This window comes from Octopus sinensis, linkage group LG7 (genome assembly GCF_006345805.1).
Source record: "Octopus sinensis linkage group LG7, ASM634580v1, whole genome shotgun sequence".
In the NCBI taxonomy this organism is placed as follows: Eukaryota; Metazoa; Mollusca; class Cephalopoda; order Octopoda; family Octopodidae; genus Octopus; species Octopus sinensis.
Genome location: NC_043003.1, coordinates 98,019,640 through 98,046,003, shown reverse-complemented (window position 1 = coordinate 98,046,003; position 26,364 = coordinate 98,019,640). Strand labels below are relative to the sequence as shown.

The 26,364-nt window shown below is 37.1% G+C and overlaps 1 protein-coding gene and 1 long non-coding RNA gene across 3 annotated transcripts in view; both read right to left on the bottom strand.

The window, feature by feature from the left end:
• The window catches only part of LOC118764348, a 28,248-nt gene extending 10,210 nt beyond the window's left edge, over nucleotides 1–18,038 (bottom strand). The window contains exons 1-2 of the long non-coding RNA XR_005000164.1: nucleotides 17,841–18,038; nucleotides 15,534–15,536 (exon numbers count right to left, since the gene is read on the bottom strand). This is a non-coding gene — a long non-coding RNA (uncharacterized LOC118764348). The remainder of the gene's footprint in view (nucleotides 1–15,533; nucleotides 15,537–17,840) is intronic.
• LOC115214143 (serine-rich adhesin for platelets-like) overlaps nucleotides 3,255–26,364 on the bottom strand; it is a 47,276-nt gene continuing 24,166 nt past the window's right edge. The window contains exons 2-3 of one of the 2 annotated variants that reach the window (XM_029783206.2): nucleotides 4,876–6,616; nucleotides 3,255–4,833 (exon numbers count right to left, since the gene is read on the bottom strand). In XM_029783206.2, the coding sequence (XP_029639066.1) occupies nucleotides 3,716–4,833; nucleotides 4,876–6,553 (2,796 nt within the window). In that variant the 5' untranslated portion in view covers nucleotides 6,554–6,616 and the 3' untranslated portion in view covers nucleotides 3,255–3,715. Of the gene's footprint in view, nucleotides 6,617–26,364 lie in introns of both variants that reach the window. The other variant, XM_036504987.1, reaches the window with a different exon arrangement.

Below are 26,364 nucleotides of genomic sequence, written 5' to 3'. Positions count from 1 at the left end.
TGAAAAAAAAATGCACTCAGTACACTATGTAAACTGGTTGGTACAAGTCTAGGAATGGCATCAAATTGTAGAAACCATGCCAAAAGTGAGATATCAAGGCAAGGTGTGATTCTCCAACCTGTTGAAACCTGTCAAACTAACCTACCTATGTCAGCATTGAAAACTGATGTAAATTGACAATATTATATATATATGTATAGGGAGACTTCACGAAAAAAAAACAAAAGATGAAGACAAGTAGTGTAGAAAACAAACAGATGTATTAGTACAACGCTCCTTGTCAGTAAATGTTTTTATATGTATGATAAATAATACATACATGGCAAGTGAAAGATAAAGGGTTCAATCACCAATCTCCCCCATTAGCTTGTTGGTCTTTTTCAATCTAAAATTAGTGTTTTACATCAGTGTGTCTATATATATATATATATATATATATATATAGGTGACTATATATACATTCATGTATGTGTTTGTATTTATATGTATGATTAGGAAGACTTTTTTTTAGTCTGTTTAATGGCCATGCTGAAAGGGTTGACAGGGTAAACATGAATGAAAGATCTGGTAAAATGGAGATGAGTGAAAGGGCAATGAACAAGTATCAGAAAGATAGGCAAAGATAGTACAGTAAGAGAATCTGTACTTCCTCTTTTTGAGGAAGATTCACATGTTCCATTGACCAAATGCTCTATTTTCTGTAAACACCTTGGTTGGCTGGTTACCTTCTTGAATCTTACTGACTTATAAGGGCTGGTTTTCTGGTTTCTATGGCACATAAATTCCTCATTTTTGTCACCTAAGTGGACTGGAGCAATGTGAAATGAAGTGTTCTGCTCAATAACAAAATGCATTGCCTGGACCAGGAACTGAAACCACAATCTTATGATCATGAGTCCAACACCCTAACCACTAAGCCAATTGCCTCCTGTAAAAATCTGCTGAGGGAAGATTGGGCATGGTGTAGTTGATGATATAGACATGTGCTGAGGTTGTGACATCCACAGCAATTCCCTGATGGTGAACAGGTATGGTTGCTGTTTGTCAAATGTATTTTTACACAGCTCTTCTCTTTGACACAGATGCAGAGCTGTGTCAAGCAAAGGCTGAGAGAAGGTGCTTAGCATCTGGAATGTCACAAAGTACAGACAGGCCTCTACCAGTTGGTGGCAGTTCTATGTTGGCATTCTACAGAGAATTAGTGGCACAAAAGCAATGATGTTCTTGGGGGTGAGAGAGTTTGGGTATCAACGAAAATTAACTGGCTAGAAATTTCAAAGGATTTTCAGGCCTGGACTCATTGATAATTACTAGAAATCCCTGGCCTTGCTTTGCTACCAGGGGTTATTACCAGTTTGAGATAAACTCTGCAGGTCAAGAAGCACCATCAGCTGAACCTGTTTGAGATAGGTGCAGAGCAATGAAACCTTCCTGTACATACTCGTTCAGTGCCTAGGCATTGCTGACTTGTGGAGTTATGTCGAAAACCTACTGTAATGTGTGGGGGGATCCATCTACCAGCTGTGTCTGTTGTGAAGATCATCCCACCATTTTCCTTTCTTGGGAAGGACAGGCAATCTTTATTTGTCAGAGGACTTTGGTAAAAGAAGTTGTGTGGTGGATGAGGTTGAAAGACAGACACTTTCATCAACTGTATTGGGTTTCACTTCAAAGGGAAAATGAGTGTAAAAACGGGAAGTACTGCCTCCCAGTAAATTTGGTGAAAGGTGGATGTGAGTAGTAAGTATGGTCCGACTGAAAGGACCTGTCCTAAGCATGCACCTACTGATTGGAAGAGGCCAACGTGAGAGGGCAGTTGTCTTAATGGTCAGGGTAACTATGGTTTTATGATATTTCCATAAGTAACTCTTAGAAGTCTCTTCTTTTGGAGAATTATACCTTGTTTGAATTTTCTTGTTTCTGTTATTTTACTTTTTACATGCTTTTATGCAATACTATACAGTATCATCTTGTAATGTCCCCAATGTTTTTATCAACCTTTATTAGTTAATAAAGAAAACATTATTTTAATTATAATTATTATTAGTAGTAATAGTAGTAGTAGGATGGGGGAGTGGTAGAATTCATAGTGCTGATACAACTTGTCTTTCATTCTTCAAAAACTCAATAATATAAATAAATACAAACCAATTACTAGAGTTCATTTAATTACACACTACTCCCTAAATTAGTCTCTCTCTCTCTCTGTAAAAAAAAAAATCACTGTCATTATCATCATTGTTATTATCATTATTATTATGAAGGCAGCAAGCTGGTAGAATTGGATGAAATGCCAAGAAGCATTTCTTCTAGCTTTACATTCTGAGTTGAAATGCTGTTGAAGCTGACCTTGACTTTCATCCTTTAACCCTCTTGTTACCAACCCAGCTGAAACTGGCCCTGGCTTTGAGTACAAATGTCTTGTTTTCATAAGTTTTGAATCAAAATCTTCCATCAAACCTTAGTCACAATTTATGTTCCTAACACTAGCTGAATGATAACTAAATTATTTTACTAAATTCTTTGTTATATTTAAAGTAATTGAAAGAAACACAGAGCATCTCAAAATAAATACAGTAAAGAAAGGGTTAAGGATCATTGAAATAAGTCAATGAAATAAGTACCATTTGAGCATTAGGGTTGACATAATCAAAATCTTACTCAAAATTTCAGGCCTTGTACCTGAATTAGAAAGAATTATTATAATTATAATTATTATCATTATCCAAAATGCTTTGCGGTATTTCGCCCATCTTTACATTCTGAGTTTGAATTCTGCCAGGATCGACTGCCTTTCATCCTTTTGGGGTCGATAAATTAAGTACCAGTTACACACTGGGGTCGATGTAATCGACTATCTCACTCCCCCAAATTTCAGGCCTTGTGCCTTTAGTAGAAAGGATTATTATTATTATTATTATTATTATTATAATTATTATCATCATCATCATCATCATCACCATCATCATTTATTGTAGTAGTTAAGGTCGAAATAGAAATTGTAAATGTAGTAGTAGTAGTAGAAGCAGCAGCAGTTGTAGTAGTATATTGTTATTCATTTCAAAAACATCTTTATTAAGTGGTATTAAATAATTATCTTATAGGGAGCTGAAATGCTGATTATGAGATGAGGTGTCTGAGTGCAAGAATGAGCAAATGTGTGTGTGAGTGTGTGTGTATGAAACATGAAATAAATAGGAGTGAAACACATGGCAGTTAAAATATTGATGATTTAGACATGACATTTGTTATTGTTAAAACATTTGACATTTTGCAGTCTTCAATGTTTATTAAAAAAAAAAAATATTTTTTTTCGCTTTCATTTGTATTACGAATGATGAATTTTGATGACACACTGCAATCAAACAGTCACAAGCTGAATGAAAACAGAAACTGTAATGGAGTATAAATCAGATGAGGGGGAAAAATAAATAAAAGTGTTTAAAAAAAAAAGAACCAACAAAAAACAGGAGGTAATTTAGAAAAAAAGAAAGGAAAAGAAATCCAAAGCAGAAGATTAAATAAACTTTAAAAATCCTGACAGGGAAGAAATGAAAGAACTCAGACACAACATTTGACAGTAAAAATTATAAATATAATTTAAGAGTAAATATAGCTGAGGAAGTGAAAAACAAATTTAAAAAAATACAAAAACATAAAAAAAAAAAAGAGAGAGGAAAGTTTATAATTTTATAAATGACATTAAATTAAACATTCAGACGTGTGCCAGAGTCTTAAATTCTGTATCATCTTTGTTTTGTGGATTTTTCCGGATAAACTTCTTTTGAAAATTCCAAAATTTTTTCATCACAGCCTTCTTATTACGTAGTCGGAAGCCATCAACAATGGGCTGCCGATTCCTTTTGATTTCATTGCTTTCAATAGGGTCAGTGGAAGCCCCTGCAACTGTGAGTGCAGGGCTGTTGGCGAGGGAAGCAATTTGAGGAGATTGGTAAGATTTTCGACAAGCTCCCAATCCAGAGTCTTTTGAAATATGTGGAGTCTCTCTAGAAGAGCAGATAAATTCTCGTTCAAAGAAATGCTTGTTACTACTTTGCTCAAAATCTGACAAATCAGTGTTTTCTTTATTATGTGATCTCGATCTTCGATGTTCTAACATTCCTCTGTGTCTGCGATTACTTGAAGAATTGTTGTTATTGGCTCTCTTGTCGTGATTTTTTTTGGCCACTTGTCTGTGGACCTTTGGTTTGGCACCTTCTGGCTTCATTTGATTGTCTTTAGAGATGTTAGATATTGGACTGAAAGGAGACAGACCTTTGTGACAATGGGATGACTTACCAGGAGAAAAATACACAGAACTAGTGTCTTGGAATGAATCAGCTGGCAAACTTTGATTGCTGTATGAAGATTTATCTTTGCAGAGCTGATTGGTTGAATATGCTGAATGAGGCACTTTTTTACTCTTAGCTAAAATTTGGTTGTGATCTTGTTTGGAAACAGCAGCAGTAGTAGTAGTGGTGGCAGCATTTTGCTGTACTGAAGATGTTGAAGAAGAACCATGAAGTGCAGCATTCTGCATTTTGGAAGCAGAGGCTGAGAAAGATTGTGTAGGTAGTTTCAGAAAATTCTTTTTTTTATCAGTTACCAAATTTGTGTTCTTTGGTGACAGATCATTTAGGAAACTTTTGTTATTAGACAATGACAACTCATCATGTTGGTTATTTTCCTCAAATGAAATTAACGAAGGAGAACCCATATCAATAGACAGGGGAGAGATAATTACTGGCCCTTTTCTCTCAAGTGATATGTCTTTCTGACTGTTTCGGGTTGATGACAGAATATTTGAGGCATGTTGAAAAGAATTTGAGTCATGTTGAAAAGAATTTGAGTCATGTTGAAAAGAATTTGAGTCATTACTCTTATCACTGGCTTCAACATTTTCATTCTCAGCCTCTGCTTCAGAATCACTGCTACATGACTGACCAACACAATCAGGCCTTTCCCCAAGAGAAACAGACAGTGAAACTGAACTATCAGAGAGAACTATTTCATGTTTTGTATCTCCACTCGCATTGCAAAGCAGCTGCAACTGTGATTTTTCATTGGAAGTTTCAATTTGAACAAATGCTTTGTTGCCTTCCTCAAGAGACATATCAAGGCTGTCGCTAGCAGAAATATGTTCTTCCACTGAAGACAAATTTAGGGAACTACTAGGTAAGGGCAACTCTTGGCAAGGTCCTGATGAAGAATCTGAAATGTTAGGTAATGGTGAAGATGTAAACTGACCGGGATCAATTCTAGACTTGAACAACCCATAGCTGCTTGTACCTGATATTACTTCTGTATTCATGCTCTCTGGAGTCGACCAAGTCTGGCTGCTACTTGGATATGAAGTATCAGATAAAATAACACTTGTATGTGACTCCAAACATGGATGTTCATTTTTGCTGTCTCTACCAGAATCAGTCAGTACCAAATCAGATTGGCCAAGACGACCAATTGTTTCATTTAAGAGATCAGCAGTTTCAGAAAATTGATTCTGGAAATTTCTGCTGGAATTATTCTTGGATTTTAAATTACTATTTACAATTCTTCTTTTGCGACTGCTTTTTGTGTTGCTATGAAACATTTTTTTCTTCCGTTCATGGTGAGCAGACACTGGAGTGTTTTGTTCCATGTAATTCTCCAACTGACACTTTTTGATGAGTTTTCTTTTGCGAGAGATAACTTGCTGTCGCTTTGGTGATCTCTCCCATACTTTCTTGGTGCGAGCAGTTTTCTCAATTCGACACTGTTTTATATAGTGTGAATGATATTCAAACTTTGTCAGACCACGTGGTTTGTTATAATTTTGACCATAAGGGCAGTCTGAGGTGTCCCCTGTGAAAGCAGGGTAACCATCAGTTAAACTTGATAAGGATGAAGTAGACAAAGGTTCGGCATTACCTTCATCGTTAGCCTCAGTTCTATGAATACTGCTAAGGTTAGCGTATGTTGGTCTCTTTTCCAAACGAGGTGTTGTAACATTTAACTCAATGGGTTTACTCTGTTCATCATTTGAACAGGTTTGACGCTTATCAGATATAAACTTTGTAAAAGAATCTTCCTTTGAATATTTTGTTGATTTTTTAGGCCATGAGGAAACAGATGACAATGATGATGATAATGATGAGGACATTGGTGGTGACAGTATACCATGAGTTTTTAACGAGACAGGTTGATTTGTTGGAGACTGTACCATATTTGATGCTGAACTTTGCGACATAGGTGAACAGTACAATTTGTAATTTGTAGTCTGACTATGTAGTATAACCGGAGGCATTGGTGTTGACTCAGAAGGACAGAGTAAATTTTTGTTCCTTGTGTCAACAACTTTTGATTGTTCAAAACTCTGATCTTCATCATCGTCTGTGTCACTGGACATTTTTAATAGGGCTTCAATGACATGGTTCCCATAATCTAAGCCTACATTTGAAGATGTAATTGGAAGAGGCCCGCAATGAGAAAGTTTTTCCATGTTGGGCAAAATTGTTCTACAACCCATCCGACAGAGTGTTGTTTTTAATTTTTCTTTCACAGAATATATTACCATCTATCTGAATGTTATTCATCAAATCAGGATTGTCAACCAGTGAAGTGAGGGATCAAATGCAACCTGGAAATAAAAATAAAAAGGAAAATAAATAATAAATAAAATAATTATTGAGTAGTCACAAGAAGTCCTACCATTCCATTTTTTTGCTTCAATAAATCTGTGGTTTAACATCATCGTCATCATCCTTTAATGTCCATTTTCCAGACTGGCAAGCCGAAGAACTGTACCAGATTCCAGTCTGATTTAGCTTGGTTTTTATGGCTGGAAGTGCTTCCTAACACCAACCACTTAACTGTGTGTGCTGGATGCTTTTTATGTGGCACCAGCATGGGAGCTATTACATGGCTCCTGTGCTGGTGCCATGTAAAAAAAAACATGTATGTAAGATAATAGATTCCTTATATATCCGCAGAGCTCAGTGTAACATAAAGTCTAACCTGAATTCATAACCTGAACTTGTGGTTTACCAACCAGAACCCTTGATACATTTGTCAGTATTTTTGTTGCTATTTGGTTTTCTAGCCTTGTAACACAAAAGTTTATTGAAGCTTCTGTTTATGGTTCCTCTTTCTTATCTTTTGCTTGTTTCAGTCATTAGACTGTGGCCATGCTGGAACAATGTTTTGAAGGATTTAGTCAAACAAATTGATCCCAATACTTAGCTTTTTTTTTCAGGTCTGATATTTATTCTACTAGTCTCTTTTTGCTGAGCTGCTAGGTTACAGTGATGTAAATAAACTAACACCAGTTGTCAAGTGGTGGATGGGGACATATACAACACAAATACAAAAACACACACAAATAGATATATATGCATACACACACACGACATGTTTCTTCCAGTTTCTATCTACCAAAGTCATTTACAAGGCCTTGATTGACTGGAGTTATAGAAGACGCTGGCTAAAAGTACCATGCAATGAGAACGAACCCAGAGCCATGTGGTCGAAAAGCAAGCTTCTTATCACACAATCAATTGTCTTATGACAATTATATAAACAAGAATAAGTCATTTAGTCAGTTGGTGCCAAGCATTTGAAAGTGCACATTGACTAAGGTAATACAAGTACTGTTACCACTGTTACAACATGGAAACAACAGTAACCATATCCACAATTTCACCTCAACCTCTTTGGTTTACCCCCAGCCAAGAGACTGCTATGAGCAAAACACTGCTTGCTTAAAGTTGGCACACACACTTACACCCTAACTGACAGGTCAACCAACATGTCCTCACATACATGAATACACACTGTAGATTTGTCTACCAGAAATAATTTATTTTGTTGTTCATACTGTTAACAATCTTTATGAATGTGAATGAAATTTGCTAGCTGACAGAAAGGCAGCGAGCTGGCAGAATCATTAGCACACTGGGCGAAATGCGTAGCTGTATTTCGTCTGCCGTTACGTTCTGAGTTCAAATTCCTTTCAGGGTCAATTAAATAAGTACCAGTTATGCACTGGGGTCGATATAATCGACTTAATCCGCTTGTCTGTCCTCTCTGTGTTTAGCCCCTTGTGGGTAGTAAAGAAATAGAAATAGAATATAATGATTGTTGGTGTACACTGCTGTAGTTTTTACCTATTGTCATGCCACTTTCACCTGCCAAAGTAGGTTGAATACAATTAAATTGATTACACTTAAGCGTTTCAACATATGTACACAAAATATTGATTCCATGGAATTAATTTCCTGTTTCAGAGCTAAATTCTTTTTCCAGTTTGTTTCTGAAACTTGGAACCTGCACAACTCTCAAAAGAAAAAGGCTCCAAGAGATATCTTAATCTTTTATTTCCTCCATTCAATGTTTTGTATGGTTCAACAAATTAATGCTATTTACTCTTATTACACGGTTCATAAACCTACCAGTAAGGAGAGATCTACATTCAAAATATATCACTAAAGTAATGGGCCTTTTAAAAAAACATCTTTATCACTCACCAATGAAAGCATTGATGCAAAAAAAATAAAAACAATGTAATAAATAACTTAACTTCTGCTCACAACTGATAAAATTCCAATATCATTTAGATCACTGGAGTATATAGACAACACTGAAATATCACTCTAATTATTTTACCCAAGTTCAAACTCCCTTTAGCAAATTAAATATTTAATAAATAATATCATAGAATTGTAACCCAAACACTTTGAGGTCTTAATACCATTAAACCCCCAAATCAAAGAAAAGTCTGGAAAAATTTGTTCAATAAAATACAGAATGTAAACACATGTTAAACAGGAAATTCTTTCTAAAGTGAAGCTAAACATTGTTTCCTGTGCAAAAGAGTGCCTAGTTACAGTTTTCAATCCTAAACGACGGCATTGCTTGAATTGTGGCTTTGTGTAGTTTAGGATTCTGTGACAGTTGCAGATATTTGCAGTGTAGGATTTCAAGGGTTAAGAAAGTAAAATACTTTTATGCATCAGACAGCATTCTTGTTTCCAATATCGTTATTCTGATTGTCAACCAGACTTTGCCTATTTGCCAACCATCTTACAACAGTGCACTGGGTGCCTTTTACAATGATGCCAGCATTAGTGAGGTTGCTTTGACCCTAAAAGCCTATAAAGTTTACGTGAACTTATGGTGTCTCCAGTACCCTAAGGCAACCGCCCCTCCCTGATAAAATGAATAGCAGAGAGATAGAAAGTGTGAGAGAGAGAGAGAGAGAGAGAGAGAGAGTGAGAGAAAGAGAACCAGGCTGAGTGCATGAAGGGAGTATGATGGGTGAAACAAAGTACAAGAGCATAATGGAAAACACACATGAACACATACCTGTGTGTGTGTGTGTGTGTATTGGTGAGAGAGAGAGAGAGAGAGAGAGAGAGTAATTGAAACAAAGGAGTAGTGACAGTGAAAGAGAATTACAGGCAAGAACATTATTTTGGATAAAAAAATCTCTACATACACACAGAAAAAAAGTTTCTATTGAGAAAGATATAAAATGACATGGAAGGAAGGAAGAGGATAAATGTGCATTGTGTGAGATAAAGGGTGAGAGTGAATGAGAGAGGGCAAAAGTGAGAGAGAGAGAGAGAGAGAAAGAGAGAGAGAGAGAGTATTACACTAACTCAAACTCAGTATATGCATCTTTATATCTTTATATTTTGTCTTCAAAGAAAACACTTCTACTCTCTTCTCTTTCTCGTCTCTGCTGTCTCTTGCTCTTTAGAAGCATAGCAGCCTAAATTCCTTCAAGTCACACTCTACAATCACAAGATAAGAAAGGGACACATTGGATAACGTAGTCTTAAATACAATATGTCTGGGGAATCAAAAAAAAAAAAAAAGAAAAGAAAAGAAAAAAGAAAGAAAAATGCTGGGATGATCCCAGCTGGAATGCCTTTGATCATGAGTCTGCTAGATCATCATGGTTTGACCTGAGGCTAAACAACTAGAACACACTGCACTTTCCTCTCCATGTCGTGTGATGTGGAAGAGGATGAGCAAAACAGTGAGAATATGTTTCTTGTTATAGTTGTTGTCTTTGATTTAGAGCTACGTGTCTATTCTATTTAATTGTTCTTTCCATACATTTCATCTGCCTCACATCTTGTACTCTGTCTTCTCGACAAATCCAACATAACAATTGTCTGTCTATTACATTTTCTTTTTTCTAACTAGCTGTGGCCATGCTGGATCGTTGTTTGTCATGGTCGTCATGATTTGTCATCATTGTCATCATCATCATCATCATCATCACCAAAACCACCACCTAGCCTTCATTTTCATGTTCACTTTTCCACAGACAAAATTCATTGAGGCAAATTTTCTACAGCCTTCCTGTCACCCAACCTCACTTGTTTCCAAGTAAGGTAACATTCCCCCATGGCTGGACATTTTTTCACAGAAGAATGGAAATGAAAGAGACTGCTTGTACAAGGTAATGCCTGCTTACAACTATTAGGCGATGTCAAGACAAGAAGTACACACACAATATATACATATTCTTTTATTTGTTTCAGCCGTTTGACTGGAGCACCATCTTTAATTGAACAAATCGACTTCAAGACTTGTTCTTTGTAAGCCTAGTACTTATTCTATCAGTCTCATTTGCTGAACTGATACGGGGACATAAACACACCAATACCCGTTGTCAAACGATGGTGGGGGAACAAACATATATACAAACACACACACATATACGACAGGCTTCTTTGCCTGTCACAAGGCTTTGGTCAGCCCGAGGCTATAGCAGAAGACACTTGTCCAAGGTGCCATGCAGTGGGACTGAACCTGGAACCATGTGTTTGGTAAGCAAGCTACTATCACACAGCCACTCTTGCAACTATATATATATATATATATATATATATATATAAAATGTGATGGGCTTTTAAAGTTTCCATCTACTGAATCCATTCATAAGGGTTTGGTCAGCCTAAGAGTACACAGTAAAAGACACTTGTCCAAAGTGGCATGCAGTGAAACTGAACCTGTAACCTTGTGATTGGGAAATAAATGGTTAATCATAAAAATTGCAATTCTACTGAAGCTGAATATCTGTATATTACCAGGTGACTGTATAACCAATTAAAGCATATTACAGAGTAGCTATTCGAAATTAAGACATAGAAGTGAGGTGGCATAAAATACAACTGTGATATTAAAAGGTGCTGGGCTACTGACCATATTAATTAGAATTACTAACTATATCATTTAAGAACCAATACAGCACAAATTATGGAGAAATAAATGTATGAAGTAATTTCTATATGTATTTAATCTTGCTATGAAATAGAGACCGATAAAATAAGTACTAGGCTTACAAAGAATAAGCCCCGGGGTCGATTCGATCGATTAAAGGTGGTGCTCCAGCATGGCCACAGTCACATGACTAAAACAAGTAAAAGAGTAAATTAGTTGGCACTAATGAAAAGCATCCAACTGTAGAAACCACACCAAAGCAGACACTGGATCATGATGCAGTCCTTGGGCTGTATGGATCCTTGTCAAACCATCCATCTCATGCCAGCATGGAACATGGATATTAAATGATGATGATGACAATGATATATAAATATTTATATCTGGATTCATCAAATAAAGTAACCAGTACACTCTGTTGGCATCAGGAAGGGCATCCAAACAAAAAAGCATCTCAAAGCAGAGAGTGAAACATGATGCAATGCTCAGACCCATTGGATTTGTCAAACCATCAAACCCATGCCAGCAAAGAAGGATATTAAAAGATGAAGATTATGAGCTAATATCCACACATATTTACTGAGCAATTTTTTTCACAGCTAGGGAGAATTAAAATTACAAGTTTCATTGTTAATTACAAATTCAAGGGCCTAATTTAACAGCCTCAATGCAGTCATTCAATCTGATAGAAACAGAAGTTAAGTCTCATTTACAGTACACTCTACCAACAAAGGAAATATATATTGAATAATGTAGTCCTTGATGCTCCTAACAGGAACAGATGGTCATGGATGGAATGTCTTTGATTGTGAGGTCTGCTTGATCAGAACAGAACCAGGGCTAAACAACCACAACATGAATGTTTGTATTATAACAACATATAACCCCCAAACATGAGAGATGTGATTTATTGCTAACCCCATAATAGGTTTTGTATGTTACCTTTCACTTTGCATTGGTACAACAGATACTTCCTAAATCAATAATCTTGTTTAATTTTTAACCCGGCCCAAGTATTCTGTTTTATGTTAGAATCGACCAGATCTAACCTCTCACAGGTACCCTTTAATGTCATTCTGAAAATATACAAACACACCGCTGAAATCTTGAAGCTACAATGTGTGATTAATACAAAACGATATGAATAAATTCACTTAGTTGCAGGCATGGCTGTGTGGTAAGAAGCTTGCTTCCTAATCATATGGTTCCGAGTTCAGTCTCACTGCATGGCACTTTGGGCACAAATATCTTCTACTATAGTCTTGGGTCAGCCAAAGCCTTGTGAGTAGATTTGGTATATGGAAACTGAAAGAAGCCCATCATATATATATATATATATATATATATATATATATAAAGTGAGATAGGGGTTATGAGTGTAACCCACTATGGGATATCAGTTATCCAATATACTGCTGGTGAAGTACAACTGTAAGATCCATTTTATGTGTAATATTTTTATGGTATTATCTTACTTATTGATGTATATTGTTTTATTCTGTTGGATTTGCATGTTCCTATTTAAGTAGTTAATAAATAATATGAATTGGTAATATCTGTAAATCGATGATTGAAAGGAATCTGTTCCTCCATTTTCTTATTTGTATTATATATATATATATGTGTGTGTGTGTGTGTGTGTGTGTGTGTGTGTGTGTGTGTGTGTGTGTGTATCTATATGTGTATGTCATTGTGTTTGTCCCCCACCAGTGCTTGACAACCAGTGTTGGTATGTTTACACCCCCATAATTTAGCGATTTGACAAAAGAGGCTAGTAGAATAAGTAGTAGGCTTAAAAAAATAAGTCCTCAGCTCGATATGTTTTACAAAAAAACCCTTCAAGATGGGGTCCCTGCATGGCCACAGTCAAATGACTGAAACAAGTAAAAGAAAAAAGGTAAATGATACATAAGCAATACAACTGAAAGGAATCTGAATTCTAAAGGGTTTTATATATATATATATATATATATATATATATATATATCTAATACCTTAGTGTTGGCTCAGTGGTTACAACGTCGAGCTTACGATTGCAAGATTGTGAGTTTGAATCCCGGACCGGGCTGCGTGATGTGTTCTTGAGCAAGACACTTTATTTCACGTTGCTGCAATTCACTCAGCTGTAGAAATGAGTTGCGACGTCACAGGTGCCAAGCTGTATCAGCCTTTGCCTTTCTCTTGGATAACACTGGTGATGTAGAGAGGGGAGGTTGGTATGCATGGGTGACTGCTGGTCTTTCATAAACAACTTTGCCCGGACCTGTGCCTGGAAGGGTAACTTTCTCGGTGCAATCCCATGGTTAGTCATAACTGAAGGGGGGTCTCAGCAGTGCTGGTGCTGCTACAATAACACATTAAGGCACATTTTTCATAAGGAGATTGTTGGAAATTGCAGCTGTGATACCAGTGCCGGTGGTACGTAAGAGAACCATCCGAACGTGGCCGTTGCCAGCGCCGACCCGACTGGCCTCAAGCACCATCCGATTGTGGCCGTTGCCAGCTTCGCCTGGCCCCCGTGCTGGTGGCACGTAAAAAGCACCATCTGATCGTGGCCGTTTGCCAGCCTCGTCTGGCACATAAAAAGCACCCACTACACTCACGGAGTGGTTGGTGTTAGGAAGGGCATCCAGCTGTAGAAACATTGCCAGATCAGACTGGGCCTGGTGCAACCTTCTGGCTTCTCAAACTCCAGTTGAACCGTCCAACCCATGCTAGCATGGAAAGCGGACGCTAAACGAAGATGATGATGATGATGATGACAGGCTTGTCCTTTCAGGTGCTGGTGCCACATAAAAAGCACCCTGCACACTCTGTTAAGTGGTTGGCATTAGGAAGGGCATCCAGCTGTAGAAACCATGCCACAACAAGCAGTTGGAGTCTGGCCAGTTCCATGTCAAACCATGCAACTTATGCCAACATGAAAAGCAGATGTTAAATGATGATGATTGTATGTGGGTAGGCAGACCTAACATGTCGCACAGTTTAATACAATTTACCTGGTCTATGAATAAATAGTACCTACAGCAGGGGAGAACATGCTGCAGCAAGCATTTAGACCAGAATTCCTGTTCCTTTTCTCCTTCCTGACAAATGCTAAAGCTGGGAATTATCCATATCAATCTCACTAGTCTGGGAGAGGAGAGGGAGTCTGAAAAGGTCATATGCACTAACCCTCCTCTGTTCCTTATCTTATGACTAACTCTACACCCACCACATCCTCTCTATCCTTTCACTAATATAATTTTTTTTTTAATCCCCAACTTTATTGTCAGAAGAAGTATCCAGCTGTGAAAGTAATTACTCCCAACTCCAACAGCGTGCAAATATCCAAATTTGGAGAAAAATACATCCCCTCTACCTTACCCCACCTCTTCATGCAAACATTGAAAAATGTGTAAATAGGATATAAAACAATAGAGTGAAAGGGAAACCATAAAATCAATAAAATAGTAAAATAAAGAAATTATATATAAATATACATATATATATATATATATACAAAAAAAAAAATGAAAAAGATGCTTCATTTCTTGAAAACTCCTTTTTGTCTCTCATTTGTGAAATTGTACAATTTGTCACATGATAGTTGTAAAATATATTTTCCAATTAGATGTCTGATAATTAATTGACACATTAAAAAAAAAAAAGATTCTGTGTCATGTCTTTGGAATTTAGCTAGGAAAATCAATTCATCAATATCCAAACCCACAAAGTGAACCGGTGTCTGTCTGTGTGTCAGATATCCAATAATAACATGTAATCTATCACAAGCAGACCAACTACGGTGTGTTTATTAAGTTGTGTCATTGTCTGGCTTTGTTACTATTGTTTATTTTATTTTATTGTATGTATTTTTTTTTTCATTTAAATTGGATTATTACCCACCCAGGTCAAACTTTATTTTTTATGCACCCGTTGTCAATACAATAAGCACCATTCAAGTAAGTGATATTGATATAATTAACTAAAGCTGTCCCCACATGGTACATGTAACCTTGTGTGTAATTAAGAAATCACTATCATTATCATCATTATTATTATTAGGTTGACAGAATCTCATAATATCGGAGTTGATGGAATCAACTAATACCCTCCTCCCTTCAAAATTGCTGCCCTTCTGCCTAAATTAGGAACAATTACTAATTATTATTAGATTAGCAGAATCATTTGAGGAGCAGACAAAATAACTTGTGGTATTTAATTGCAGCCCTTTATGTTCTGAGTTCAACTCTGCCTCTCATTTTCAGGGTCAATAAAATATAGTGCCAGTGAAGTATCAGGAGTAAATTGAACACTTTTGGTATCAACCTGACTGAAACTGCCTGTGGCTCTGTAGTACAAATGTTTTGTTTTCAAAAGTTCTGGATTAAAATGTTCCACCAAACCTTAGTCACAATTTATGTTCCTAACACTAGCTTAATGATGACTAAGTTATTTTACTAAATTCTTTGTTATATTTAAAATTAATTGAAAGAGACACAGAGCATCTCAACAGAAATATAGTAACGAAAGGGTTAATCAGCTAACCCCACTCAACCCTTATAAAAATTCTGACCAAATGTATATATAAGAAACACTAAAAATTATTATTATTGGATTGGCAAAGATGGTGAGTAGGCAGAATTGTTAGTATGCCAGACAAAATGCTTTTTTGGCATTTCTTTCAGCTTTATGTTGTGAGTTCAAATTCTGCTGGGGATCGACTTTGCTTTCCATCCTTTTAGAATTGATAAAATAAGTACCAGTTGTGCAAAGGGATGGATGTCATTGACTATCCCCTCCCAACAAATTTCAGGCCCTGTGCTTATAGTAAAAAGGATTACTATTGGATCAGCAGAACTGTTAAAATGGACAAAATGACTTGTGGCATTTAATTAGACCACTTTTTGTTGCAAGTTCAAATCCTACCAAAATCAATTTTTGCCTTTCGCCTTCTGAGATGAAGTATCACTCAAGTGGTGGAGTTTATATAAGCACCGGTTCCATCCCTACCTTAATTTTGGCCTGGTGCCTAAAGCTTCAGACAAAATGTTTTGCAGCATTTAGTTATGGCTTTCGACTGTACTTAATTCAAATACCACCAAAGTTAACTTTGTCTTTCATCCTCCAGAGTAAAAAAATAATAATAAAAAAATAAATAATAATGATAATAATAATAATAATAATAATAAAAAAACTTGAGACCAATACTGGGATTGTTTTAATCAACAGCCTCTTTCCTCCTAAATTTCTGGCCTTATATCTGTGTCTGAAACAATTATTGTTATTGTTATTATTATTATTATGTTAGGCAGTGAGCTGGCAGAATCATTAGCATCCCGAGTGGAATGCTTAGCAGTGTTTCATCTGCCATTACGTTTTGAGTTCAAATTCTGACTTTGCCTTTCATCCTTTCAAGGTCGATAAATTAAGTACCAGTGAAACACTGGGGTTGTTGTGATCGACTGCCCCCTCCCCACAAAATCCAGACCTTGTACCTATAGTAGAAAGGATTATTATTATTATTATTATTATTTTAGGTGGTGAGCAGGCAGAATTGTTAGCATGCTGGGCAAAATGCTTAGCATCATTTCACCTGTCACTACATTCTGAGTTCAAATTCCGCCAAGGTTGGCTTAACCTTTCATCCTTCTTGGGGTTGATAAATTAAGTACCAGTGAAACACTGGGGTTGATGTAATCAAGTTGTCGCTTCCCCCAAAATTTCAGGCCTTGTGCCTTTAGTACAAAGCATTATTATTATTATTACTAGCTGGCCCCACCGTGCCGTTAAAAATGACAGTTAATTGTGGTATTTTATACATAGACATGGATGGTAAATCAAATGAATACACTTGTCAATGTTATCTAGCAGTTCTCTTTTGAGATGTAACATCGATCATCATTTTGTTTCTAAAAGGATGCTGGTTCACACATACACATATATACTCACATAGAGTTGAAATGCTATGTGTGAACCAGCATCCTTTTAGAAACAAAATGATGATCGATGTTACATCTCAAAAGAGAACTGCTAGATAACATTGACAAGTGTATTCATTTGATTTACCATCCATGTCTATGTATAAAATACCACAATTAACTGTCATTTTTAACAGCACGGGGGGCCAGCTAGTAATAATAATAATAACTTTGTACTAAAGGCACAAGGCCTGAAATTTTGGGGGAAGCGACAACTTGATTACATCAACACCAGTGTTTCACTGGTACTTAATTTATCAACCCCAAGAAGGATGAAAGGTAAGCCAACCTTGGCGGAATTTGAACTCAGAATGTAGTGACAGGTGAAATGATGCTAAGCATTTTGCCCAGCATGCTAACAATTCTGCCTGCTCACCACCTAAAATAATAATAATAATAATAATAATCCTTTCTACTATAGGTACAAGGTCTGGATTTTGTGGGGAGGGGGCAGTCGATCACAACAACCCCAGTGTTTCACTGGTACTTAATTTATCGACCTTGAAAGGATGAAAGGCAAAGTCAGAATAGTGGTAGTGGGAGCGTTTCAATTCTGTGTGAGTATATGTGTGTGAATGAAAAGGGAAGTATATGAATGTTTGTATGTGTGCAATGAAAACAGCATTTCAACTCTATGTGAGTATATATGTGTGTTTCATTGCACACATACAAACATTCATATACTTCCCTTTTACATTCACACACATATACTCACACAGAATTGAAACGCTCCCACAACCAGTTTGCCATCACTCTTTCCTTCCTTATTCATCTATCACCCCCTTCCTTTCTCATTCATATGTTGCGACGGAGAAAAACACAAGAATATTATCATAGTAGATTATTGAATAAAAGGAGGTGAGCTGGCAGAATACTTAGCACACTGGACGAAATGCTTAGCGGCGTTTCATCTTTCTTTGTGTTCTGAGTTTAAATTCCTTCAAGGTTGACTTTGCTTTTCATCCTTTCGGGGTTGATAAAATAAGTTTCAGTCAACAACTGGGATTGATATAACCAACTTTCTTCTCAACTTCAAAACCTGTTGGCTCCGTACCAAAAATTTGAAACCATTTGATAGCAAGTTTTCTGAAAGGTGGGTGAATTGTGCAAGAATGGCCAGTATAAATGGACCAATTCTGAGGTTTCGCCTGTAATTGAAAAAAGTATTATAAAAGGAGAAAGGGGCTCTCTGCCCCCCTTTTGACCAGGCTCCTGTTGGCTTTTATGGGTTTTTCCAGCAGGAACCTTTCGTGACACCTCCCCCTTTTGGGAGTTTTTCATTGTTAAACTGCTTTTGTACTCAATTTTTTCACAAACGGACAAAACCCTTTGTAACCTTTCGTCCTGTTTTGTCCCTTTATGTTTTCCAATCATGTTTGTCAGCCCTTGTGGCCAATAAAAAGAATTAATTATTATTATTGTTGTTGTTGTTGTTATTATTATTAAGGTGGCGAGCTGGCAGAATCGCTAACATGCCGGGCAAAATACTTAGCAGTATTTCATCCATCTTTATGTTCTGAGTTCAAATTCTGCCATGGTCGACTTTGCCTTTCATCCTTTCAGGGTCGATAAATTTAGTACCAGTGAAACCCTTGGGTTGATGTAATCGACTAGTTCCCTCCCCTAAAATTTCAGGACTTGTGCCTATAGTAGAAAGGATTATAATTATTATTCTTAAGGCAGTGAGCTGGCAGAATCATTCACATGCCAGACAAAGTACTTAGTGGCATATCTACAGGCTTTATGTTCTGAGTTCAAATTCCACCAGGGCCAATAAAATAAATACCAGCTGAGTACTGGGGGCAATATAATTGACTAACCCCCTCCCACAAAATTTCAGACCTTGTGCCTGTGGAAGAAAGAATTATTATTATTGAATTGGTAAAATGATTAGAGCATTGAACAAAATATCATTCAGGGTCCCAGTACCAGTCACAATATTTTTTTAAACACATATTCAAAAAAAAAAATCCTTGTTGCAATAGGTTAAAATATGAGTAGGACACATGACTGATGATGTACCAAGGCTCAACTTTGTTGTGTAGGTCCTTGCTTTCATTAGTAATTTTTCGTAAAAATCTAATATAGGAGCACAAGATGGATGGAATAATATGAAAATTTATGAATAACCTAATGCTCAGGATTAACTTTGGCTTTACTTCTTTTCTTTTTATTACAAAGCATGGGTAGGGAGCAATACCAGCCATAACCAGTTTAACAAATTAAATGTATTTAATACACAAGCCAACTAGAAATAATAAGGAATGAGCTTGTTAATGAACTACAATAGTTGACAACTTCACTGCTTTAAAGTCAGCTAGTTCTTTTGTTATTTCCATAGAATTAGCTGACTTTAAAATAAAGAACTTTCATAACAATAACCAGCTACTGAAGTCTCTCAAACCCTATTTATTTAGTGTTTCATACAGTTTTTGTTACTGCTAGTATATGAGTTGTTTTATTTTTGATTAGGTACAAACAAGGACCAGATGTATTATCTTATTATTTTAAAAGTGCCCTATATTATTATTGCAGGACAGTGGCACACACACACACAAACACATGGTACTAAAGTATATTAGGGTTGTGCCCTACACATATACACATAATATATATGCCATTGTATATTGTTTTAGGAGTGCCATATACATACATACACACATATGACAGTGCCCTATATTTACACACACACACATATGGTATGAAAATATTTTAAGGTAGTACCCTACATACATATATGCTATTGTATGTTATTTTAGAACAGTGCCCTATTACACACACACATTATTTTAAATTAGTTGTATGCTGCTGGTAGAATGCACAAATTTGAAGCCTTTTTCTATGACATAAGAGAAATGAACTGGCTTTCATTTAGAATTTGAGAATTAAGACTATATCACAGCATTGGGGTCCTGGAAGCTTACCATTTGGTTGGTCTATGACTCATTAGAGCAGTGCTTTTCAAACTTTTTGCTGAAGCGGAACCCCAAGGAAACATTCCACTGGCTCGAGGAACCCCTGTGCAATAATTTAATTGTCTTATGCACACATATCTGCACAGGAGAATTAAAAATTACTGTCGATTTTAGCATTTTTGTAACTTCTTGCAGAACCCCTGGACTGTACTGGTGGAACCCTGGTTGAAAACCACTGCATTAGAGCATGTCTGGACACATTAGCAAATATAGGTTTTTTTAGAAATACATATCAAGAAAATGCAGTGTTGTTATTGAGTTTGATGTTGCTTCTCTTTATTATGGTCATCAGTTTGTTTTGAACTGCCAGTTTTCATGTTCTATCTACACCAGTCCTGGGTAGACTCTGGGCTGTGCACTTTCAGAGTGGCAAGTCTAATGAAAAATTATTATGAAATTTGTTTAGTAGTGCAGCCTACCTGATGATGATTCATATCTCATATAGCCTCCTTCTTGGAAAAGGCTGCCCACACCTCATCTAGATACTGGCTGTAGATCCTATGAGGAAGGGTCAAGACATTCACACTACATATCTGAGCCTACTTGATTCACATCTTTCCTATACAGTGTGAATTCAATGCTGTTGGTGTGGGTTCAACTAAGGATTTCTGTCTTGCCAGGAAACTGAAAGAATCTAGTGCATGCACAGAATATTAAAAGCCTCCAGGAAAATGATGTTGTCCATATATCACTCCCACACAAAAGAATAGAATCATATACTGCCTGGTAGATAAGATCTTTATGAGAAGGATGAGATAGTTATTTAGAAAGACTCTCTTTCCAAGCATTCTTAAGATTGCAGAAATTTGTCTCAGTTGTTTTTGGATTCTTTGTTCAGTATGAAGTCATTAGTAATTATATATATAATTATATAATTATATATCGTACCAAATTACCGGAGTCATTCTTGTTGCTTATTTTGATTATAATCACCCCACAGATTTTTATGGATAACACCATACAAAATTCTGGTGCATCTAAATTAAGTACCATATTCATTTGAATCTAAATTTTTGCTGAACTTATATATAATTTAGGGTATCTAAGAGATACGCCTGAAGCTGCATGAACATTTAATGTGGTTTTAGAGTCAGGTTTGGCTGCTATTTCCAGCGTGGCGGTATCTCTTAGATAGCCTAAATTATAAATTTAATATATATATGTATATATACAGATGTCCTTAGTACATACACACACACACATATGTATGTTGGTTTATGTTGAACAAACAAGAGAGGAGTGCTCAATACATGCTGCAGAGGATATTGCCTATCTTATTGAAACTGAGTTTGTCTTGAAACTTGAGTTTATTATTATTGGTACAATGACCCTCCCAAGACACAAGATTTGTCTCAACACAGGAATTCATATCGAGAATCTTGTCAATGAAATAGAAAAATGAAGAAATAATGGCCTTCAACATCAATGGAATTTGTAGCCAGTGCCGCCCTACTGGCCTCCGTGCCGGTGGCACGTAAAAAGCACCATCCGACCGTGGCCGTTGCCAGCTTCGTCTGGTCCCTGTGCCGGTAGCATGTAAAAAGCACCATTCGATCGTGGCCGTTTGCCAGCCTCGTCTGGCACCTGTGCCGGTGGCACGTAAAAAGCACCCACTACACTCACAGAGTGGTTGGCATTAGGAAGGGCATCCAGCTGCAGAAACACTGCCAGATCAGACTGGGCCTGGTGCAGCCTTCTGGCTTCCCAGACCCCAGTTGAACCGTCCAACCCATGCTAGCATGGAAAGCGGACGTTAAATGATGATGATGATATGGGCATAGCTCTCGAGGTGAAACTAGTAAAAGATAAATATCTACGTGCACACACACACACACACACACAATTATGATTGTGTGGTTTTGTGTTCAATCTCACTGAAGTCAACTTTGCTTTTCATCTTTTTGGGTCAATAAAAAAAAAGCACTAATTTAGAATGGTGGATTAGCAGAACTATAGGAACATTGGACTGGATGCCTTGCAGTATTTGTTATGAGTCTTCCAAATTCAAATTCTAACCATGGCTTATATGGGTAGTAAACTTAATCCATCTCCCTGTTTAACAGCATCATTAGGCACCTTGAGTGTCTTCAGTGTAGAAGTTCACTGTTTACAAGCATTAGGCCGAACCTCTTGTATGATGATAATTTCGTCTCTCCCTCCCAACAGTCTGAGATAGAGAGAAAAAAAACAAAAAAAAACATTGGTTTTTGTATGTTTTATCTGTTCTTAACGATTTATTACACTTCACTTTCCTAATTGCTTGTGTAACTTCTGAAGTAATTTTAGGTTCTTGTATATTAAAATAGACTTGCTTTCTTAATTGTTTTAGCATATTGCTATCTACTTCTGCTTTGTGGCATGAAGTTCCTCACGCTAATCTCCCTATCAGCCAGAGAAGGTTGCCATATTTACCTTGCCATATTTATCTTCAACAACTTCACATTGAAGTACTCATTTTTTAGATGGATCTTTAACTATCTGGTATGCTTTTCTTGACTTATTTACTCCAAGACTTCTTTCTGTTTTTTCACATCTTTTGTTAATAAGTGTATCTTTTGTGTATATGTAATATATATGCACACACACACACACACCACTCTTTCTCCCCCCCCCCTCTATATATATCTATAGATTATCTATCTATACATACACACACACACACACAATATATATATATATATATATATATATAGGCGCAGGAGTGGCTGTGTGATAAGTAGCTTGCTTACCAACCACATGGTTCCGGGTTCAGTCCCACTGCGTGGCATCTTGGGCAAGTGTCTTCTACTATAGCCTCAGGCCGACCAAAGCCTTGTGAGTGGATTTGGTAGACAGAAACTGAAAGAAGCCCGTCGTATATATGTATATATATATATATATATATATATATATATGTGCGTGTGTGTATGTTTGTGTGTCTGTGTTTGTCCCCCCAACATTGCTTGACAACCAATGCTGATGTGTTTACGTCCCCATAACTTAGCGGTTCGACAAAATAAGTACTGGGCTTACAAAGAATAAGTCCTGGGGTCGATTTGCTCGACTAAAGGCGGTGCTCCAGCATGGCCACAGTCAATATCAGTTTTAGAATATGCAAGTTGTGTTCCTAAGTACAAGTGATTAAAAGGGTTGGTGACAAGACAGGCATCTGGCTATGAAAAACTGCCATAGAAAACCTGTCCAACCTATGCCAACATGGAAAAGTGGGTATAAAATGATTATACACTCCTGGCTGTTGCCAGCCTCGCCTGGCCCCCGTGCCGGTGGCACGTAAAATGCACCATCCGACCGTGGCCGTTTGCCAGCCCCGTCTGGCACGTAAAGAGCACCATCCAATTGTGGCCGTTTGCCAACCCCGTCTGGCACCTGTGCCGGTGGCACGTAAAAAGCACCATCCGACCGTGGCCGTTTGCCAGCCCCGTCTGGCACCTGTGCTGGTGGCACGTAAAAAGTACCCACTACACTCATGGAGTGGTTGGCGTTAGGAAGGGCATCCAGCTGTAGAAACACTGCCAGATCAGACTGGGCCTGGTGCAGCCTTCTGGCTTCCCAGACCCCAGTTGAACCGTCCAACCCATGCTAGCATGGAAAGTGGACGCTAAATGATGATGATGATGAAATATACACAAATATAATATACAAACAGTGACATATATTGATACGACATATAATTCTATAGGTATACATGATCATAGCAATAAAAGATGAGGAGTAATAAATACTTAATTATTTCATAAGAAGCAAAAACTGGCATGACTGATATGTTTCTTTTTTTTTTTTACCCCAATAAATATTATGAACAAGTAATGAATGTAAATGAACTCATTAGTAGGATGTCACCTTGTTTGCTTGATCAAACTAAAAACTGGTGCAGCTGATATGCTGCTGAAAAAAAACTTAATTAAGCAACAACAACAACAACAACAACAATACAAAATAAAGAAATCAAAATATGTAAGAAAAGGGCTTTGTGTTGAATGGAACAAAAGATTACAGAAGAATGTTTTTCATGTCACAGGAATCAGCACTGAGAATGCTAGGACCAAACAATAGATTCCTGTCACTGTCATCCTGTTGGCTGTGCATAGAGTAGGGTTCGGATAGTCCCTCTCTTTTTCTCTCTTTCCCCTGTCTCTCTATCTCTGTCCCTCTGTTTCTGTCTGTCTCTGTCTTTCTCCGCCGCCAAACGACTGATTAGTTAAAACCAGACTCACATGACTGCTTTGTCCTTCCACCTTCTCTAACAGATAGACATGTTGCATGACTCAGCAGACTATAAATACACATGCCACCTCCCAAGACAGTAGAGTTCTTCTGCCCCCCCCCCACTACCCAACACAGAGGCAGGAATTTATAATAACCAAGCAACAAAGCAGAGCATGTTTTTATTCCAAGAATTTTTTTTAATGTCATCTGACTCAAGAGAAATCCTTCAATATGTGCTACAGACTATTTCCAATAATTCTTACATTAGCATGTAAAAAACATCCATTGTTCTGTTTTACAATGGCTTATATTATACCATTATTTTTATTTATTTATTTATTTATTGCTTGAGAAATTGCTTTCTCTACTGCCAAAACAACTCAACCATAAAGAGGACTGAAACTTGTCTTTTGTCAGTCAAGCAAACTGGAGCGAGCAGAGTTATGTGCCTTATGAAGAGTCACATGTTATAATCTACAATAATAACACTCTTGTGTTTCCTGCCATCACAACATATGAATAAGAAAGGAAGGGATGATAGATGAATAAGGAAGGAAGGGGTGAAAAAAAATCAAAGGGGGTTTCAACTCTGTGTGAGTATATGTGTGTGTATGTAAAAATGGAGATATGTGAATGTTTGTGTGTGTGTGTGTGCAATGGAAGTGGGATGGTGAACATTCAACACCGAAAAGAAAAATCAAACAGCGTTCCAAACTCTGTGTGAGTATGTGTGTGTCTGTGTGTACAAAGGAAGTATGTGAACGTACGTGAACATTGACAAGTGTATCAATTTGATTTACCATCTATATTTATGTATAAAATACTACAATTAGCCGTCATTTTTGATGGCACGGGGCCAGCTAGTTATTTACAAATGACATGAATATAGTAACATTTCATACATATACGTACACATATTTGTTTATCCATTGGAACGACGAGAACATTCTCAGGGGTGACTGATGACTTGTGTGGTGACCTCTGTTAACCTCACTCCCTTGTCTGTGACCATATTTAATCTAATGGTAAGACCAGGTCAAGACAACTGGGGATGGAAAAGGACACAGTGAATGACCCAAGATGTCTTAAATTGCCTCATCTTGCTTTCTGCACTCCTCTAAACCATGAAAGTTTCTTCAACAGAATCCACTAGATCCAGCCTTCACATGCATAAGTAGGCAAACCCTAATGTGCTAATTAACTTATAGCTGGGGCTCTGACAGGAGCTACTACTCTGGGTCAGAAAAGACCTGGGAACAATAGAGGCTAAGAGATGGTTCCATATTCCTCAAAACCCTGGAATTCCTGAACCAGGGCCCCATAAACTGATGCAGTTTGAAGTCATGCTCAGGACAAACACATACATATATATATATATGATAGGCATAGGCAAGGCTATGTGGTTACATCATTTGCTTTGCATCACATGGTTTTGATGTGTTTTCTACTATAGCCTTGAGCCAACCAATATCTTATGAGTGAAATTGGCAGGAAACTATGAAGGAACCTATCATATATTTCTTTATTGTCCACAAGGGGCAAAACATAGAGGGGACAAATAAGGACAGACAAACAGATTAAGTCGATTACATCGACCCCAGTGCAAAACTGGTACTTTATTTATCGACCCCGAAAGGATGAAATGCAAAGTTGACCTCGGCGGAATTTGAACTCAGAACCTAACAACAGACGAAATACCGCTAAGCATTTCGCCCGGTGTGCTAACGTTTCTGCCAGCTCGCCGCCTTTAAGGAGCCTATCATATAAATGCATGCATGTGTGAGAGTGTCACATTGATTACTTTCTCCATAATAAAGCAGGCATGTGATAACTGGTGGAACAAAAAATACATCCAGCTTAAAAAAGTTTTACCTAAGCTATGCTAGTATGGAAAATGGACATAAAACTGACAATGGTGGTGATAATATATATATGTTACTTGTGGATTAATAAGGCAATCAATGGTTTCATGTGATAGAGATCTCTACAATTGTTTAAGCTCAGCACTT